This window comes from Phyllobates terribilis, unplaced genomic scaffold (genome assembly GCF_046119375.1).
Source record: "Phyllobates terribilis strain yellow unplaced genomic scaffold, ASM4611937v1 Scaffold_36__1_contigs__length_13169755, whole genome shotgun sequence".
NCBI lineage: Eukaryota > Metazoa > Chordata > Amphibia > Anura > Dendrobatidae > Phyllobates > Phyllobates terribilis.
In genome coordinates, this window is record NW_027362796.1 from 605,244 (window position 1) to 626,420 (window position 21,177).

At 41.8% G+C, this 21,177-nt stretch overlaps 2 protein-coding genes across 2 annotated transcripts in view; both read right to left on the minus strand.

Annotated features, from left to right (window-relative positions):
• LOC141182881 (uncharacterized) overlaps nt 1-3,608 on the minus strand; it is a 49,309-nt gene extending 45,701 nt beyond the window's left edge. The window contains exon 1 of the mRNA XM_073661000.1: nt 3,351-3,608. Coding sequence (XP_073517101.1) covers nt 3,351-3,608 — 258 coding nt within the window. The remainder of the gene's footprint in view (nt 1-3,350) is intronic.
• LOC141182882 (uncharacterized) lies at nt 1,718-20,641 on the minus strand. Its single transcript, XM_073661001.1, has 7 exons — nt 20,627-20,641; nt 13,434-13,583; nt 13,125-13,304; nt 12,919-13,042; nt 12,738-12,835; nt 12,449-12,539; nt 1,718-5,645 (listed from the first exon to the last, which is right to left on the minus strand). The coding sequence occupies exons 1-7, from the start codon at nt 20,639-20,641 to the stop codon at nt 4,636-4,638; spliced, it is 1,668 nt and encodes a 555-aa protein (XP_073517102.1). The 3' UTR covers nt 1,718-4,635.
• Nucleotides 20,642-21,177: the final 536 nt, after the last annotated feature.

The window sequence follows — 21,177 nt, forward strand, 5'->3', positions numbered from 1 at the left end:
CTCTAAAACCTAGGTGTGTCTTATAGTCCGAAAACTACGGTAAGTTATGCAACTTCGCATGTAATACCCTTCTTAGTTATACCATTGTACCTTATTAATATTTCTTCTTTATTAAAATGTGTGAAAAATAAGTATTGATCAAAAGTGATTATATAAATCAGGATCAAAAACACATTTTCCCCCTTAATGCCCAAAAAATATTTTATAAAATAATTCACCAAAATTAAAAATAATTATTTTATAAATATTTTGCATACATTTCATATCAATGTGTAGCATATATTTGTCTGAAGATGTGTGTACTCATCTAGGTAACCATTAAAAAATATTAACCTTGAATACTATAAAATTATAATGTGGAAAATTATTCTAAATTATTCTAAATGTAAATTTCCTTTATAAATCATTTTGATGTGTGCTTGCACTTATCCACTATAAACTAAATCAAGAAATAATAATTACTAAAGATTATATATATATATATATATATATATATATATATATATATATATATATATATATATATATATAATGTGGATAATACTTAATTATGTATCATAATATTCTCAGAATGAAATGTATTTCTATTACTTCACATAAAAACTTTTTTTTGGGGGGGGGATTTTGCAGCTGCTCATGTACTCATCTGTCATTTCACTCTGTCCTAGATCTATTCAAACCATACATTCAACATGCAAAGGTATGAATACATATGTTTTTAACACAAAATTATTATATCCTAATTATCAATGAGCATTGTAAACTATTAAATTTAATATCTTTATATTTCTTTGAATATTCCCCACATACATATAACTATTTCCTTTACTTGCAAAGATAGAAATGTCTTGGAAATTCTCTCTACTCGGCTTACAAGCTTTAAGTTACACCAACTGAAAATAGGAATTCACATATAGTAAAAGGAAAGCCAGCTCACCCAATACTTATAATCTAGCTTGCACGGAACCAGGTGATTCCACACCAGAATATGCTAAAAAAAGGGATAGTTGTTCCAGAGTCTGGTAAAATAATTCTTTCTTTATTTTTCATCCATTAAAAACTTGCAAAAATTACAAAGGTTGCATAGACAGGGAAGGGGAGCAAGACGCGTTTCGAACGCTCACTTGCGTTCTTTATCACTGCATAGCTACACAATGAACAGGTTTTTATAAAATAATAAAAATGTGCCAATGAAAACAGTTGGAACAAATCACATAATATAATTACCACATTAAGCAACAGTCGTGTATATTATCAAGCCAAAATCACCAGGGTATGTGAACTTTTGATCAGGGTCATTTGGATGTTTTTGGTTGTCATTAAGATTTAAAAAGAGAAAACACAGTAGTTTGACAATAAATGGCTTCACCCAACCAATAATCATGAGTGGAGAAAAAGTTTTTTTTGTTATCATTCATATTCTCTGAAACAAGGCCAAGAAAGGAAAAATTCTGCCGGAGTATGTAAACTTTTGATCACAACTGTATATACAGGGTGGGCCATTTATATGGATACACCTAAATAAAATGGGAATGGTTGGTTATATCAACTTCCTGTTTGTGGCACATTAATATATGAGAGGAGGAAAACTGTTCCAGATGGGTGGTGACCATGGTGGCCATTTTGAAGTCGGCCATTTTGGATCCAACTTTATTTTTTTCAATTGGAAGAGGGTCATGTGACATTAAACTTATTGAGAATTTCATAAGAAAAACAATGGTGAGCTTGGTTTTAACATAAAACTTTATTCTTTCATGAGTTATTTACAAGTTTATGACCTCTTATAAAATGTGTTCAAAGTGCTGCCCATTGTGTTGGATTGTCAATGCAACCCTCTTCTCCCACTCTTGACACACTGATAGCAACACCCCAGAAGAAATGCTAGCACAGGCATCCAGTATCAGTTGTTTCAGATGCTGCACATCTCATATCTTCACAGCATAGACAATTGCCTTCAGATGACCCCAAAGATAAAAGTCTAAGGGGGTCAGATCAGGAGACCTTGGTGGCCATTCAACTGGCCCATGATGACCAATCCACTTTCCAGGAAACTGTTCATGTAGGAATGCTTGGACCTGACACCCATAATGTGGTGGTGGCACCATCTTGGTGGAAAAACTCAGGGAACGTGCCATCTTCAGTGTATAAAGAAAGCAACACATCATCATGTAGCAATTTCAGCTATCCAGTGGCATTGAGGTTTCCATTGATGAAGAATGGCCCCACTATCTTTGTACCCCATATACCACACCATACTATCATTTTTTGTGTTCCAACAGTCTTGGAGGGATCTATCCACTGTGGGTTAGTGTCAGACCAATAGCGGTGGTTTTGTTTGTTAACTTCACCATTCACAAAAAGTTTGCCTCATCACTGAATATAATGTTCTGTGTAAACTGAGGATGCTGTTCCAATTTTTGTTTTGCCCATTCTGCAAATTCAGTGCGTTGATCTGGGTCATCCTCGTTGAGATGCTGCAGCAGCTGGATTTTGCAAGGGTGCCATTTGTGAGTAGCTAATATCCGCTGAAGGGATGTTCACTGAACCTGTTTTACGAAATTTGGCAAGCAGTTTGGTAACTGTAGCATGGGAGATGGGTGGTCTCATAGGGTGTCTTGCATTGAATCTGCTGCAATGACCTGAGTACTGCGCGTTCACCAGACATCAACACAATTTCTATCCACTCCTCAAGTGTTAACCTCTGTGACATATCAATGGCTGTAAACAAAGAGAAACTTGTAAAAAACTCATGAAAGAATAGAGTTACGTTAAAACCAAGCACACCATTGTTTTTCTTATGAAATTGTCAATAAGTTTGATGTGTCACATGACCCTCTTCCCATGGAAAAAATAAAGTTGGATCCAAAATGGCAGACTTCAAAATGGCCGCCATGGTCACCACCCATCTGGAAAAGTTTTCCCCCTCCCATATATTAATATGCCACAAACCGGAAGCTAATATCACCAACCATTCCCATTTTATTTAGGTGTATCCATATAAATGGCCCACCCTGTACAGACATGGATTTTGGCATGATTTTTTATAATTTTAACAAATTTTTCCTAACTTTAATTTGGAATTGGGCCTGTGTAGCTTTTAAGTTTTCTTCTAGTTTTAATGGTCTTTGTACATAAGCTCCTCCTACATCACTTGAGTCAATTATCATGTCTCCTCCTACATCACTTAATATGTCAGTTTCTCTTTTGTCCGTTCCCATGTCAGTCTCTTTGTCACCAGACGGTCACCTTCAGTAGCTGTTATCCTGTTCAATTTCCACATTACAGTCAGAATCAGTAACATCATTAGTATCCTTTACACTATTACAGAGTCATGCTTTGACTTTTCTGACACAAGTTTGTGAAATGTCAACCAATTGTAAAATATTTTTCAACTTCTCTTTGTCTCTATAAAAGGACACCAGCTTAGAATCTAATTTTAAATTCTCCATTTCACATTCTGCGCATAAGCTAAGCCACAAAACGTCTAAGTCAGTCTCGTCAGTAGCCTTTAATTTTAGTTTACTTTGCTTAGAAAAGAAGAAATAATATCCATATTTTTCCTTAACTTCAGATTTCTCAGATTCTCCTTTACACTGGGGTTTGGTCATCAGTGTACTTCTGATCCTTGTAGTACTTCTGGTGCCTGTCAATCCATCTGGAGAATATATCAGTCCTCAATCATCTGTAGGTTATTTCTGATTCTTGTGACAAAGTTAGTGGATTTCCCGACACTTGGACAACAGGTGTTCAGCAAAAGCTTTCCTCCTCTCCCCCACCTTGTTCAAGGAGAAGGAAGCCACTTGAAAGCACAAAAAAACTCAGGACTGGGGGCTCGCCAAAATGTTAAATATAATTATTTTTGTATATTTATATATAGATAGGACTGTTTATCAGATGCGATTGTTCAAAGAATATATTATTTATTCTTGGGTTGTCCATTAAAAAGAATAATTCCAGCAGTTACATAAAATAGGTGAAATAGTTACAAAGTGATTTTCCATTTGTCCATAATTAGCCTATTAGTTGAGATTCACCTATCTTTTCCTGGGATCCTGAATGGTAGGTTGCGTCTGTCTGTGTCCAGCACGTGTGTCAGGGCCTACATATCAGCTGTCTCTTCAGCTCTTAGATCCTAGGACTGAGCCATGTAATGTAGAATGGAAAAGAGACCCCGAGACCCCCACCCTGTGTGGGTTATATTGGCCCCTCACAGCACCTGTTGTTCTGCTTATGGCACTAACTTACACTGAGCTAAAAAGACAAGAATAGCCTGAATGTCTTGTCAGCAAAACCTAGCTCGAGGCTGATCTATATAGAATTCAGATTAAAAAATGAATATCCATAATTCATATTTAACAGTAATATAGCACACCTATAAGTGTATAGGATCATAATGTTTAATACAATAGTATGGTTATATAAGAAATTTCAAGAATGTGGAATGTTAATTGTAAGATATAGTGACTGCAAGTTATCAGACGGTAATGGGCAAGCTGAAAGGATATATAGGAGAGATGCATGTATGTCATCCTATGGTATGTTATTTTATTACTGTATGTACTGGTTTCTTGGTTTGTAAAAAAAAAAAACTAATAAAAAAATATCTATAAAAATGTATTGGATTAAAAAAAAAGATTAGGAAAAAGGCTTCTCCCCTGTGTGAGTTCTCATGTGTCTATCCAAAGCTGATTTCTGGTTAAAACTTTTCCCACATTCAGAACATGAAAAAGGCTTCTCCCCTGTGTGAGTTCTCTGGTGATTAACCAAAGCTGATTTCTGGTTAAAACATTTCCCACATTCTGAACACGAAAAAGGCTTCTCTCCTGTGTGAGCTATCTGGTGACTAACCAAAGTGGATTTCTGGTTAAAACATTTCCCACATTCTGAACATGAAAAAGGCTTCTCCCCTGTGTGGGTTCTCTGGTGCTTAATCAAATCTGATTTCTGGTTAAAACATTTGCCACATTCTGAACATGAAAAAGGCTTCTCCCCCGTGTGAGTTCTCTTGTGGATATTAAGAAGTGATTTCTGGTTGAAATATTTCCCACATTCTGAACAGGAAAAAGGCTTCTCCTTACTGTGAGTTCTCTGGTGTCTAACAAAAGCTGATTTCCAGTTAAAACATTTCCCACATTCCGAACATGAAAAAGGCTTCTCCCCCGTGTGAGTTCTCTTGTGGATATTAAGAAGTGATTTCCGGTTAAAACATTTCCCACATTCTGAACATGAAAAAGGCTTCTCCGCTATGTGAGTTCGCTGGTGCGCAACAAAAACTGATTTCTGGTTAAAACTTCGGCCACATTTGGAACAAAACAATCTATTATCCGCTGTGTGTATTTTTTGATGTTTAAGAATAGACTTTTCGAGGGTAAAACTATTTCCATTTTCTGAAAGTGAAAATGACCTCTTTCCTTTAGGAGCAGTTCGTTTTTTAATGCTTATTTTTTTATTTTGATTTTTTTCCTTCATAGTCGGTAATGAATCAGAAGACAGGATCTGTTCCATAGGCTTAGATGATAGATCTTTGCTTTGAAGGGAAGATGGGATATCTGGAGAAATGGCATAAACTTCAATTGTATCCTGTAAGATCTCAAGATCATCCGATTTAAAAATCTCCGGTCTCTCTGATCTCCAGGTACAGTCATCTGCCAAGAAAAAAAACAATTAATAATTTTGAATGAAATATCCTTGAATTTACATTTTTGAACATTTCTACTTAAATGTCTGTAGAAATGGCAAGTTATTGACAGAATGACAGTGAAAAGTGAAAACCTCACAGAATGAACCAGTAGAGCGTAGTGTTCAACTGTTTGTTCATTCTGTCTCCAAAATATGGAATAAGAAGCCATCAAAAAATGTTATGTAGGCAAAAATGATACCAATAAAAACTTCTACTCATCCATAAACCAATGCAGCAAAATCCGGTCTCCCAAAGTCAAATCTCCCCCTTCCTTCTGAGCCTTGAAGTGTGCCTAAACAATATTTAGCAACCATGTATTTGGCATTATTATAGTGAGAAGAACCCACTTAATTTACGGTGTGCGTCTCCTAGAGCACAATCTGGGCACTATGTGTTGGGTAATAAAATGGCAAATGTGTAATTTTCACCCTTCAACATCCACTGCGTGCTAATTTCTGGAAAGTGATTGTGGAGTCAAAATATTCACTTCTCCTATAGATTAATTCACTGAGGGTTATAATTTTCAAAATGAAGCTACTTTATGGTGATTTCTACTGCTCTGGTTTTCTGTCATTTTATTATATTAAGGCTTCTTTAAATGGTGTGTTCCATCTCCTCTGGGGATAAGCAAGGCAGTCCCTGGGATCTGGAAAATGGATTATATAGCACCAAGCCTGTTAGTGGTGGCCATCTTTTGAGCTGTCAGGTGACCATGAACAGCGCCCCCAATACATTGTGTCTGAAAACTATTCCAGCAAGATCAGCAATACAATAGCTAAATGTCGCTCCTTCCCTTCTTAACCTGCCATGTGCCCAGACAGTAGTGTACAGCTGTATATAGGGTATTGTCAAATTCAAGAGAAGTTGGAATATAATTTGTAAGGTCCATTTGTTTCCTATTATCCTTTGTGAAGAATTACAAAGTTATCACCACATAAAGTGACACACGTCTGATTTGAAAATGGAGCCTGACTAGGAACACAAAACTGGCTGCAGGAAGAGGTTAAATTAGAGGATCACTTGAGTCAAAAACTGTGACTATAGACAATAACACATCTACTGAAATGATCAAACTCAATAGTCTCCATCAGTTAAAAACGAGTAACTAGTGGTGAAACCTTTCTGTGGTAATTGGAGTATGGGGCTCGGTGGCTCTTCGTAATCTAAACTATGATAAGGGCCAATATTTTCTGTCAGAGGAGTTTCAAGAAGAAATATTAGACATTTAAAGAGAACTTTTTATAATAGTGCAGAGCTGAGGTGTCTTAAATTTAGACCTCGGGCATTGGGAAGACATAATGGAGACCTTCTTTTAAAGACAACGAGGGAGTTACAGAGTCACATAAGTGAGTCAGGCCGATTCCACCACACTCAAACTATCATACAAAATGAACCTGTAAAAAAAGACAGAATAAAAGATATGTTACATCCCCAACAACAATATATGTATCAGGGGAGAACTACAACACTAAACCGGAATTGCAGTCATTTATGGTGGACCATTGGATCTACTATGAGTCCTGATGAGAAGAGTAGAGAAAGTATTAGTGCTCCTGTCAGGCAAAATGTATTTTTGGTCATAGTTTTAAAAAATGAGAGCTGTCTCAAATCTCCACCCCCCTGTCCATTTGTAAGAGTTTTACATAGAACTCACTGTTGCTTTTCCCCCAAACCTCAGGAATTTTTATGAGCGTCATAAAGCCTCAGCCCAGAGCAAGCACTGGTATACCCTGGATTTTTCCCTCCAATCCTATTGTTTAGCTGCACAAATGTTTAATGTCGATTTTAATCATGCACATGACTGTCAGAAACACAGGGAGCACATTTTTGAGATGGTCATCTTTTTCCAATTGTGATGGTGTGGTTTTCGTGACGAGGAGACCACCGGAAGCCCGGGAAATGGGTTCTGAGCTTCTGAGCATCATAGAGATTTCATATTTGATATCCATCTTCATGAATAGTGGTGACAGCAAACATGATGTCTCCATCTTGGATGTGGGACCCCCCCCCACACCAAGATATGAAATCTGAAGGAGTTTTAGGTCTTCTGCAGCTGGGTGGGTTCACAAAGCCGAGTCCCCGTGTGAGGTAAGCACCATGGGTGTCTCCTAATGTTTTGGCCCCTTTACTAAAAACCAGAACGGCCATTTTTTAAGTCATTCTTGCCCCGGGATGTCAGACGCATGCACACCACGCTGCGTGGAAGAATCACATCTAATTTCCGGGGAGCCGTCCCCCCCACAGAATCTGAGACCATCACCACGTGGCACAGGTTTTGCTATTACTTATCCCTTTTATTTTAATAACTGTTTATTCATATATGTACATTGTCTCTTTTATAATATCTTGTATATCTTTTGTAAACACTGCCCACTTTTGGGAGTAAATCATTATTATTTACCAGCTTCGTTCTTCTTGTCCTATGTCGAGCAAACACGTTCCTCACCCGCTAATTCACATTACCTAACGGGTACCCAATCCACCTGTTAAGCGATCGGTGGTGGCAGTATACCAGTATTTATGTGATATTGTGGTTTGAGGGCGGCTGGTCGGAGGTATATATACAGTGCTGGCCAAAAGTATTAGCACCCCTGCAATTCTGTCAGATAATACTCAGTTTCTTCCTGAAAATTATTGCAATCACAAATTCTTTGGTATTATTCTCTTCATTTAATTTGCTTGCAAGGAAAAAACACAAAAGAGAATGAAGCAAAAATCAAATCATTGATCATTTGACACAAAACTCCAAAAAAGGGCCGGACAAAAGTATTGGCACCCTCAGCCTAATACTTGGTTGCACAACCTTTAGCCAAAATAACTGCGAACAACCGCTTCCGGTAACCATCAATGAGTTTCTTACAATGCTCTGCTGGAATTGTAGACCATTCTTCTTTGGCAAACTGCTCCAGGTCCCTGATATTTGAAGGGTGCCTTCTCCAAACTGCCATTTTGAGATCTCTCCACAGGTGTTCTATGGGATTCAGGTCTGGACTCATTGCTGGCCACCTTAGAAGTCTCCATTGCTTTCTCTCAAACCATTTTATAGTGCTTTTGGAAGTGTGTTTTGGGTCATTGTCCTGCTGAAAGACCCATGACCTCTGAGGTGAGCTTTCTCACACTGGGCCCTACAGTGCCTACAAGTAGTATTCAACCCCCTGCAGATTTAGCTGGTTTGATAAGATGCAAATAAGTTAGAGCCTTCAAACTGCAAACGAGAGTAGGTTTTATGAACAGAAGCATAAATCTTACAAACCAAAAAGTTATGTTGCTCAGTTGAATTTTATTAAATTTTAAACATAAAAGTGTGGGTCAATTATTATACAACCCCTATGTTTAATATTTTGTGGAATAACCCTTGTTTGCAATTACAGCAAATAATCGTCTTTTATAAGACCTGATCAGGCCGGCACAGGTCTGTGGAGTTATCTTGGCCCACTCCTCCATGCAGATCTTCTCCAAGTTATCTAGGTTCTTTGGGTGTCTCATGTGGACTTTATTCTTGAGCTCCTTCCACAAGTTTTCAATTGGGTTAAGGTCAGGAGACTGACTAGGCCACTCCAACATCTTGACTTTTTCCCTATTGAACCAGGCCTTGGTTTTCTTGGCTGTGTGCTTTGGGTCGTTGTCTTGTTGGAAGATGAAATTACGACCCATCTTAAGATCTTTGATGGAGGAGCGGAGGTTCTTGGCCAAAATCTCCAGGTAGGCCGTGCTATCCATCTTCCCATGGATGCGGACCAGATGGCCAGGCCCCTTGGCAGAGAAACAGCCCCACAGCATGATGCTGCCACCACCATGCTTGACTGTAGGGATGGTATTCTTGGGGTCGTATGCAGTGCCATCCAGTCTCCAAACGTCACGTGTGTGGTTGGCACCAAAGATCTCGATCTTGGTCTCATCAGACCATAGAACCTTGAACCAGTCTGTCTCAGAGTCCTCCAAGTGATCATGAGCAAACTGTAGACGAGCCTTGACATGTCGCTTTGAAAGTAAAGGTACCTTACGGGCTCGTCTGGAACGGAGACCATTGCGGTGGAGTACGTTACTTATGGTATTGACTGAAACCAATGTCCCCACTGCCATGAGATCTTCCCGGAGCTCCTTCCTTGTTGTCCTTGGGTTAGCCTTGACTCTTCGGACAAGCCTGGCCTCGGCACGGGAGGACACTTTCAAAGGCTGTCCTGGCCGTGGAAGGCTAACAGTAGTTCCATAATCCTTCCACTTACGGATGATGCTCCCAACAGTGGAGACAGGTAGGCCCAACTCCTTGGAAAGGGTTTTGTACCCCTTGCCAGCCTTGTGACCCTCCACGATCTTGTCTCTGATGGCCTTGGAATGCTCCTTTGTCTTTCCCATATTGACCATGTCTGAGTGCTGTTCACAAGTTTGGGGAGGGTCTTAAATAGTCAGAAAAGGCTGGCAAAAGAGATCTTTAATCCACACATGTGAAGCTCATTATTCTTGGTGCCTGAACTACTTCTTAATACTTTAGGGGGACCAAACAGAATTCTTGTGGTTTGAGGGGTTGAATAATAAATGACACTCTGAATTAACTTTTTACGTTTTAAAAAAAAAAAAAAAAAATTTGCTGCAGTGCATTTCCCACTTCCAGGCTGATCTACAGTACAAATGTCACAATGCCAAGTTAATTCCGCATGTGTCAACCAGCTAAATCTGCAGGGGGTTGAATACTACTTGTAGGCACTGTACATTATGCTGCAAAATTTGTTGGTAGTCTTCAGACTTCATAATGCCATGCACACGGTCAAGCAGTCCAGTGGCAGAGGCAGCAAAGCGACCCCAAAACATCAGGGAACCTCCGCCATGTTTGACTGTAGGGACCGTGTTCTTTTCTTTGAATGCCTCTTTTTTTTTCCTGTACACTCTATGTTGATGCTTTTTCCCAAAAAGCTCTACTTTTGTCTCATCTGACCAGAGAACATTCTTCCAAAACGTTTTAGGCTTTCTCAGGTAAGTTTTGGCAAACTCCAGCCTGGCTCTTTTATGTCTCGGGGTAAGAAGTGGGGTCTTCCTGGGTATCCTACCATACAGTCCTTTTTCATTCAGACGCCGACGGATAGTACGGGTTGACACTGTTGTACCCTTGGACTGCAGGGCAGCTTGAACTTGTTTGGATGTTAGTCGAGGTTCTTTATCCACCATCCGCACAATATTGCGTTGAAATCTCTCGTCAATTTTTCTTTTCCGTCCACATCTAGGGAGGTTAGCCACAGTGCCATGGGCTTTATACTTCTTGATGACACTGCGCACGGAAGACACAGGAACATTCAGGTCTCTGGAGATGGACTTGTAGCCTTGAGATTGCTCATGCTTCCTCACAATTTGGTTTCTCAAGTCCTCAGACAGTTGTTTGGTCTTCTTTCTTTTCTCCATGCTCAATGTGGTACACACAAGGACACAGGACAGAGGTTGAGTCAACTTTAATCCATGTTAACTGGCTGCAAGTGTGATTTAGTTATTGCCAACACCTGTTAGGTGCCACAGGTAAGTTACAGGTGCTGTTAATTACACGAATTAGAGAAGCATCACATGATTTTTCAAATGGTGCCAATACTTTTGTCCACCCCGTTTTTTAGGTTTGGTGTGGAATTATATCCAATTTGGCTTTAGGACAATTCTTTTTGTGTTTTTTTCATTGAAGACAAATTAAATGAAGAGAATAATACCAAAGAATTTGTGATTGCAATCATTTTCAGGAAGAAACTGAGTATTATCTGACAGAATTGCAGGGGTGCCAATACTTTTGGCCAGCACTGTACGTTCCTGGAAGGAACTGGTGGTATATATACGTCCTGTCACATCACGTGCCGCAATAGTCGACATAAATTAGAGCAGCTGCGCCCGTGCTTATCCTCGGTCAATACCGTGTTTGACCAGCAGGATAAAGGGCGCCAGAGAGCTGCAAGGTCTGACCAATTGGTGTTTTCGTGACAGCTCCCCATTTCAGGAGAGATTGTGCAGTAATCTGAATTCCTTAGGATTGAAAACATGGAATTTATGATGTGGAGTGAATCCATGAAACCAGGGCTCGAGCCAACACATCTTCTGCAGGTGTGAATATATGTATATTACAGTCTTCAGCCAAGCACAGCTTAGAGATATATCATGGCGCAGGTGTAATGTTTTTATGTAGTTTATCACGATCCTGTTTGAAGTTAATTGGTTTGAAAAGTCAAGATAAAGGGAAACTCTGTTGTTATTGTACAGAAATTCACACTTGGCCTCACTGCACATTTAATGTTGTTGATAATAAAAGTGAAGTTTGGCCAGAAAGACTGGACCTGGTCTTGTAGGGACCATATGAGGACATTCAGCAACACAGAAGGGAGAGAAGGTAGATTCATCCAATAAGATATCAGGGTTCTAGGAAGCCAACAGCATCATTACCCTCCACTTTCTCTTACGGCCCATCATAATGTTTTTCTTCAAGTGATTTTCTAACTTGTCAGCACATTCTACGTACGCTGTCATTTGACTTTGTAGTTTACAGATCTGGGCAGGTAACGGACAGCGTCTCCTAATCCCAGGGGGTAGGTGGATCCTCCAGGTTGTAAGTTCTCTAGAAAAGGGCTTTCCCAATTCACAAAGTAATTTGAACATTTTCGGATGGAGGAGAATGTTGTGGTCTAGCGGCAAAATGGTGATCACACGATTGTGATACGGCCGGTCTACACCACCATTAAAGCAGCCACAGCCGGTGACTGAGAAGAATCTGTGACTTCTCTGCATTTAGTGGTCACTACTCACCTGGGTAGTCATATGTAGGAATCTCCTCCTTACACCGCTCATCACCCCTCACATATGTCTCTGTAGTATTAATATGGGTCAGATCTTCACCCTGAAACAAATATTGTAAAAGTCACAGACAGATGAAGAAGTCACATCCATGATCAGCTCTAATCCTGTCATCTCCACCATTCTCATTTCACAAGTATAAAACATGTAATACTGGGGGATAAAACAAAATTGAGCACAAGACCTTCACAGACATCTATACATCATAGGGGAGATTTCATGACACCTTCTCTTCATCTACCTGATGATCCTGAGGAACACTGGGATCTTCTTGTTTACAGTCTTGTGAAAGAAGAGGACGGGGACATCTCTCTGGTGTTGTTCTCTTACTGGATAGATCTGGAGGAAACACATACAGGGACTGAATTCATCCTTTACATACAGATAATTATAGGCCATGTGTATTTAGTCCTGTCTATTACCTGGCGATGTGAGGGGCTGGGGAACCTCCATCATGAAGTCCTTGTACAGATCTTTGTGTCCTTCTAAATACTCCCACTCCTCCATGGAGAAATAGACAGCGACATCCTGACACCTTATAGGAACCTAACACATACAATGATACAGTCATCCCCTGATCTCTTCATAGCATTACTGTATAATGTCCCAGCATTCCCAGCAGTGTCACCTCTCCAGTCAGCAGCTCAATCATCTTGTAGGTGAGTTCTAGGATCTTCTGGTCATTGATGTCCTCATGTATCAGGGTGTAAGGTGGAGGCCCCGTGATTGGGCTCAGGGGTCTTCTCCATCCCTCAGACGCAGGGTCCTGACAGCGCTCACTAGAGGTCTTCTTCACTACTGTGTAATCCTGGTTATGGAGAGACACATTAATAAATCTCACTCCAGACATTTCCAGAGTCCTCACCTCTCCAGTTCTGTCCATCTGTTATTCCCATAGATAAGAATGGTGTAATGTGACGTCATCAGAATCTCTCACCTCTCCAGTAACCCGGAAGAGGATCTCTAGGGTGAGGTGTAATATCCTCTCCGTCATCTTGTCTCTATCCATATCCATCTTTGATGGGTAAATCAAGAAAATTCTCTTATCTAGAAGATCTTCACTGAGAGGATCTGATATTGTAGAGACCTGAATGAGAAGAAGATGAGCCGATGTAACATCATAAAAATTCTGTGTAATAATACAATTACTGGAGATCATAAGGGAAACATTTGAGGAGATTTATTATTTTACAGTATTTAGTTTTCTTCTTCACATCTACTAATAAAACCTATATATTTTATGCCACAGAAAACAAGCAGTTTCTTCCTCTCCAGTTGAATGCGTTTCTCATAGACTCATCTTCCATAACACTAATTGTCGTCTCATTTACCGACACTGGAATCGGCATTAGCAATACTGCAGGAGATATTCATTACACGTGACTAGTGTTGAGCGATACCTTCCGATATCAGGAAATATCGTATCGGATTGGATCGGGCCGATACCCAAAAAGTATCGGATATCGCCGATTCCGATACCGGAAACCAATGCAAGTCAATGGGACACAAATATCGGAATGAAAATAAACCCTTTCTTTCCTTGTAGGTTAATTCTACATGAAGTAAAACAACTAAGAATAATGTAGAATGACATGAAAAGCCGGCAATTCATCAGCGGCATACACCGGTACCCGACAATTTACAACAGAAAGAATAGAGCATCACACATAGATTAGATAGATAGAAACATGTTAGTCACATATATATGAAGTACAGTGACAATGTTGCTTACTGTACTTGTCATTTAGTGTAAAGGATTTATTAAAAAAAATATTAGTGTTTTCATGCACCGTCTCTTTAAGAAAGCCAGCCGGCAATTCAGCAGCGGTACCCGACAATTTATAACAGACAGAATAGAGCTTCACACATAGATTAGATAGATAGAAACATGTCAGTCACATATATAAGAAGTACAGTGACAGTGTTGCTTACTGTACTTGTCATTTAGTGTAAAGGATTTATTTAAAAAAATAATAGTGTTTTCATGCACCGTCTCTTTAAGAAAGCCGGCCGGCAATTCAGCATCTGTACCCGACAATTTAGAATAGAAAGAATAGAGAATCACACATAGATTAGATAGATAGAAACATGTCAGTCACATATATATGAAGTACAGTGACAGTGTTGATTACTGTACTTGTCATTTAGTGTTAAAATAAAGGATTTATTTAAAAAAAAATTGGCGTGGGGTTCCCCTTAATTTTAGGCTCTAGCGGAGGTTAAGCAGACAGCTGGGGCAGATGTTTGAAGCCTGGGAAGGGGGTAATACCCACGGAGCTTCCCAGGCTACTAATATCAGCCCCCAGCTGAATACCTAGCCTTTACTAGCTATTAAAATGGGGGAACCCCCCAAAAAAAATAACATGGGGTCCCCCCTAATTTAATAGCTAGCACAGGCTAGGCAGACAGCTGGGGGCTGATATTAATAGCCCAGGAAGGGTGCCATGAATATTGGCCCCCTCCCAGGCTAGAATCGTCAGCCGCCCCAGAAATGGCGCATCCATAGGATGCGCCAATTCTGGCACTTAGCCTCGCTCTTCCACGCTGCCCTGGTGCGGTGGCAGGGGGTAATAGGGTTGGGGTTGATGTCAGCTTATAATGCCAGCTGACATCAAGCCCAGGTTGGTAATGGAGAGGCGTCTATAAGACACCCCCATTACTAACCCCATAGTCAAAGTTAAAAGAAAACACAAACACCCAGAATAAAGTCCTTTAATTGAAATAAAGACACAATTCTTTATTGTTCTAAATTAAACCATACTTACCATCACGCCCATTCCAGCTGAATCCAACGATCTCCTGCAATAAAAGTAAAATAATAAAGCAACCTCATCCTTACCTTTCAATGGTTCCCAGGACAGCTCCAGCTCTGCTACATCGAGATGACAGGCTGGACCGCAGCAGAACGCTGCCATCCAGCCTGTCATCCCGCAGACACTGAGAAGCGCAGGCATGCTTGCGCTCCTCAGTGTCTCTTTGTGACGTCATCCAGATGAGCCGAGTTCATGTCCAATGAACTCAGCTCACCTCATGCACGTCACTGACAGCGTGGGAAAATTCTCACGCTGAAGTGCTGAGTGCAGGAGAATTTTCCCACGCTGTCAGTGACGTACATGAGGTGAGCTGAGTTCATTGGACATGACCTCGGCTCATCTGGATGCCGTCACAGCCAGACACTGAGGAGTGGAAGCATGCCTGCGCTTCTCAGTGTCTGCGGGATGACAGGATGGATGGCAGCGTTCTGCTGCGGTCCAGCCTGTCATCTCGATGTAGCAGAGCTGAAGCTGTCGTGGGAGCCATGGAAAGGTAAGGATGATGTTGCTTTATTATTTTACTTTTATTGCAGGAGATCGTTGGCTTCAGCTGGAATGGGCGTGACGGTAAGTATGGTTTAATTTAGAACAATAAAGAATTGTGTGTTTATTTCAATTAAAGGACTTTTTTCTGGGTGTTGTGTTTTTTTAAATACTTTACTAGAAATTCATGGTGGTCCTGTCTAATATTGGCGTGACCCCATGAATTTCGGGCTTAGGGCCAGCTGATAATGCCAAGCTGGCCTTAACCCCTTTATTACCCAGTGAGCCACCGCACCAGGGCCCTGGATGAGTTGGGTACAGCGCCAGAAGATGGCGCTTCTATGAACGCGCCATTTTCTGGGGCGGCTGCGGACTGCAATTTGCAGCGGGGGTGGCCCAGAAAGCTTGGGTCTCCCTGCGCTGCGGATTCCAGCCCCCAGCTGCCTAGTTGTATCTGGCTGGGCACAAAAACAGGGTGAAGCCCCACGCATTTTTTTTTTAAATTATTTCATGAAATTCATGGAATAATTAAGAAAAAAAGGGCTTCCCTATATTGTTGTGTCCAACCAGGTACAAATAGGCAGCTGGTGGTTGGGGGCAGCCCGTTCCTGCCTGCTGTACCTGGCTGGACACAAATATAGTGCGAAGCCCCACGTCAATTTTTTTTTAATTATTTCATGAAATAATTTTTTTAAAAAAAGGGCTTCCCTATATTGTTGTGTCTGGCCAGGTACAAATAGGCAGCTGGTGGTTGGGGGCAGCCTGTTCCTGCCTGCTGTACCTGGCTGGACACAAATATAGGGCGAAGCCCCACGTCAATTTTTTTTAAAATAAATCCTTTATTTTAACACTAAATGACATTTGAGGAGTTAATAAAGATGCAGTCCCTAAATTATTATTTATTTTTTAATTAATTTTTCCCAAAACTTTTGACGTGGGCTTCGCCATATTTTTGTATGCAGCCAGGTACAGCATCCAGCTTCTATGAACGCGCCATTTTCCGGGGTGGCTGCGGACTGCAATTTTCAGCGGGGGAGGGGGGGGGCAGAAAGCTTGGGCCTCCCTGCGCTGCAGATTCCATCCCCCAGCTGCCTAGTTGTACCTGGCTGGACACAAAAATAGGGAGAAGCTTCACGTATTTTTTTTTTTTAATTATTTCATGAAATTCATGAAATAATTAAGAAAAAAAGGGCTTCCCTTTTTTTATATAGTGCGAAGCCCCACGTCAATTTTTTTAAATCATTTCAGGAAATTCATGAAATAATTAAAAAAAAAATTGATGTGGGGCTTCGCCCTATATTTGTGTCCAGTCAGGTACAGCAGGCAGGAACGGGCTGCCCCCAACCACCAGCTGCCTATTTGTACCTAGCCGGACACAACAATATAGGGAAGCCCTTTTTTCTTAATTATTCCATGAATTTCATGAATTTAAAAAAAAAAAACGTGGAGCTTCGCCCTATTTTTGTGTCCAGCCAGGTACAACTAGGCAGCTGGGGGCTGGAATCTGCAGCGCAGGGAGGCCCAAGCTTTCTGGGCCCCACCCGCTGCAAATTGCAGTCCGCAGCCGCCCCGGAAAATGGCGCGTTCATAGAAGCGCCATCTTCTGGCGCTGTACCCAACTCATCCAGGGCCCTGGTGCGGTGGCTCACTGGGTAATAAAGGGGTTAAGGCCAGCTTGGCATTATCAGCTGGCCCTAAGCCCGAAATTCATGGGGTCACGCCAATATTAGACATGACCACCATGAATTTCTAGTAAAGTATTTAAAAAAAACACAAACACCCAGAAAAAAGTCCTTTAATTGAAATAAACACACAATTCTTTATTGTTCTAAATTAAACCATACTTACCATCACGCCCATTCCAGCTGAAGCCAACGATCTCCTGCAATAAAAGAAAAATAATAAACCAACCTCATCTTTACCTTTCCATGGCTCCCACGACGGCTCCAGCTCTGCTACATCGAGATGACAGGCTGGACCGCAGCAGAACGCTGCCATCCAGCCTGTCATCCCGCAGACACTGAGAAGCGCAGGCATGCTTCCACTCCTCAGTGTCTGGCTGTGACGGCATTCCAGCCCCCAGCTGCCTTGTTGTACCTGGCTGGACACAAAAATAGGGCGAAGCCCCACGTATTTTTTTTTAATTATTTCATGAAATTCATGGAATAATTAAGAAAAAAAGGGCTTCCCTATATTGTTGTGTCCGGCTAGGTACAAATAGGCAGCTGGTGGTTGGGGGCAGCCCGTTCCTGCCTGCTGTACCTGACTGGACACAAATATAGGGCGAAGCCCCACATAATTTTTTTTTAATTATTTCATTAATTTCCTGAAATAATTAAAAAAAAATTGACGTGGAGCTTTGCACTATATTTGGGTCCAGCCAGGTACAGCAGGCAGGAACGGGCTGCCCCCAACCACCAGCTGCCTATTTGTACCTGGTTGGACACAACAATATAGGGAAGCCCTTTTTTTCTTAATTATTCCATGAATTTCATGAAATAATTAAAAAAAAAAAAAAAAAAAACGTGGAGCTTCTCCCTATTTTTGTGTCCAGCCAGGTACAACTAGGCAGCTGGGGGATGGAATCTGCAGCGCAGGGAGGCCCAAGCTTTCTGCTCCCCGCTGAAAATTGCAGTCCGCAGCCGCCCCGGAAAATGGCGCGTTCATAGAAGCTGGATGCTGTACCTGGCTGGCATACAAAAATATGGCGAAGCCCACGTCAAAAGTTTTGGGAAAAATTAATTAAAAAATAAATAATAATTTAGGGACTAAATAAAAAAAAATGGCGTGGGATCCCCCATAATTTTAGTCTCTAGCGGAGGTTAAGCAGACGGCTGGGGCAGATGTTTGAAGCCTGGAAGGGGGTAAAACCCACGGAGCTTCCCAGGCTGATATTAATAGCCCAGGAAGGGTGCCATGAATATTGGCCCCCTCCCAGGCTAGAAACACCAGTCGTCAGCCGCCCCAGAAATGGCGCATCCATAGGATGCGCCAACTCTGGCACTTAGCCTCGCTCTTCCACGCTGCCCTGGTGCGGTGGCAGGGGGTAATAGTGGTGGGGTTCATGTCAGCGCCAGCTGCCATGAAGCCCAGGTTAGTAATGATGGGCGTCTATAAGACACCCCCATTACTAACCTACAAAGTGTTAAAAAGAAAAAACACACTACACCCAGAAAAAAATAATTTATTTGAAATAAAACACACAATTTTATTTAATTCTTAGTTTACTAAAAATAATAGTTACCTGTCCACGTTCCTGCGCTGATCTCCCATGCACAGCTGTCACATCTGGAGATGGTGACAGCTGTGCATGGCTGCTGTAAGCTCACGCTGCCGGGAACACGTTCGCTCCCGGCAGCGGGAGCCACTGACTGAGGTCACCGGAGTGCATTCAGGCAGCGCAGCACCGGAGACCTCCTTTACGGCACTGCTGTACCGTGGGAATTTCTCACGATACAGCAGGGCCGTAAAGGAGCTAACCGGAGCAGCGCTGCCTGAACTCCGGTGAACCCTTACGGCCCCGTCATTCTAGCGGCGGCAGCGGTTCAGAGCGGTCACATTCTATGTGGCTGCTCTGAACTGGAGATCTTCGTGGGACACTCGTGGACTGCTACGGAGGGGTAAGGATAAGGTTGTGGTTTATTATTTTATATTTTATTACAGGAGATCGATGGCTTCGGGGAATTAGGTGTCTTGGTGAGTATAGGTGTAGTTTTTTATTTTTTACTTTATTTTAGGTGGCGATCGGCGGGGACAGGTAATGTATGAACTAATTTCTTTTAGGTAACCACTGGCCACCAATGACATGTATTTAACATTTATTGGGGACACAGTAGGGCAATTTAAATAGCAGGATCAGTCTGATGGGAACTACTGCTCCCATCGAGCTGATCCTGCTGGCAGGAGTGGACGGGGGACAGACATAGGCCGATGGGAGTAGTAGTGTCACATCGGCCTATGTCTGCCTGCACGCACAGACACCGCGCACACCCGCACAAACATCGCACACACACCCCGCACACATCGCACAGACACCGCACACACCCTAATCATGACGGGTCTGGGAGGTGAGGCTGACCTGTGCGGCCGTGGGAAAGTTCATGTGAGTTCATGCAGTCAAGCATGAACTCACATGAACCCTCTGAGGGCAACGCGGCGACTTCAAATGAACAGCTGATCGGCATCACCTGATACCTCAGCTGTTCATTTGAAATAACCGGCGGGAAAGCGCAGCACAGAACGGGAAAGCCGGCGGTGAAGTGTTTTCACTGCCGGCTTCCCCGCCCGGGTCCTTCACTCCCCGCTCCTTGGAGCTGCGCTCCCCGCCCGGTCCTAACTTACGATCGGGATGGGAGGTGGCGAGGGGAGCGGAGGATCGGGGTGGGAGGCTGCGGGGAAGCAGTATGGGGCTGTGTGATTGTTTAAAAGCCGGCGGCTTTATACCGCCCGCCGGCTTTTAAACAATCAGGAGAATTCTCCCCCGCTGGGATGGCATTCTGATGACAGGCTGGATCGCGCTGCCATCCAACTTGTCATCCTTCACAGACACTGCAGAGCGCAGGCATTATGGGAACTTCCGATTCCGGTATCCGATATTGTAAAAGTATCGGAATTAAGTATCGGAATACCGATACCGCGAATATCGGCCGATACCCGATATTACAGTATCGGAATGCTCAACACTACACGTGACATGAGAAATAACTATTTCATGATGAGGACGACATCTTCATCTTCTACTACAGCTCCAGAAACATTTTTGGCCAGAGTCTGTCACTTACTACATCACCACCAGCCATCTATATGAATGTTTCCCGTCTTCCCCGGGCTCTACCATGTTAGATCTCATGACTGATTCACACACAGAAGTTTGAGGCTTTTATAAAAGCTTTTTTGTTTGCACAAACACCGCGGACAGAAATTACTTGATACCAAAGTCTCCATATACAGTTTTTTATGGGGTTTATTTCTGGACTCAGGCTTTCCTATATTACAAGAAATACACCAGAAAAAAATCAGATATTAAAATGTTTCAAAAGAAAACTGGCACCAACAATTCTTGTAAAAAGAAAGAAACTTGCAAAACGTATTAGGCCCATTGTTATTTCTTAAGAGGTTAAACATTTGTTTTTAAAAAAAAAATAACTCTTTAGGGCACCAGAACATAGATGTACACTGCAGAGATGGCACAGGTGCGTCTGCAACAGAAACCCTGGCAGTTTAACCACTTGCTGCTGTCAAAAGGAAACATGGCATCTAAGAAGGTTTGACAATGTTCGGCTCAATTCCCCTCCTCACCCAAGTACTCGATAGTAATAAGTTACCTTTTAACACCCCCATACACATTAGACTAAAGTTACATTAAAGCACTGATTTCAGTGGGGT

What these genes read in the sequence shown, in the direction of transcription:
- LOC141182882 (XM_073661001.1), bottom strand. An exon ending in TTGAGCTGCTGACTGGAGAG is followed by an intron (nt 13,043 to 13,124) that starts GTGACACTGCTG and finishes TGTATGTGTTAG; the next exon opens with GTTCCTATAAGGTGTCAGGA. An exon ending in TCCTACATATGACTACCCAG is followed by an intron (nt 5,646 to 12,448) that starts GTGAGTAGTGAC and finishes TTTTCTTGGCAG; the next exon opens with ATGACTGTACCTGGAGATCA.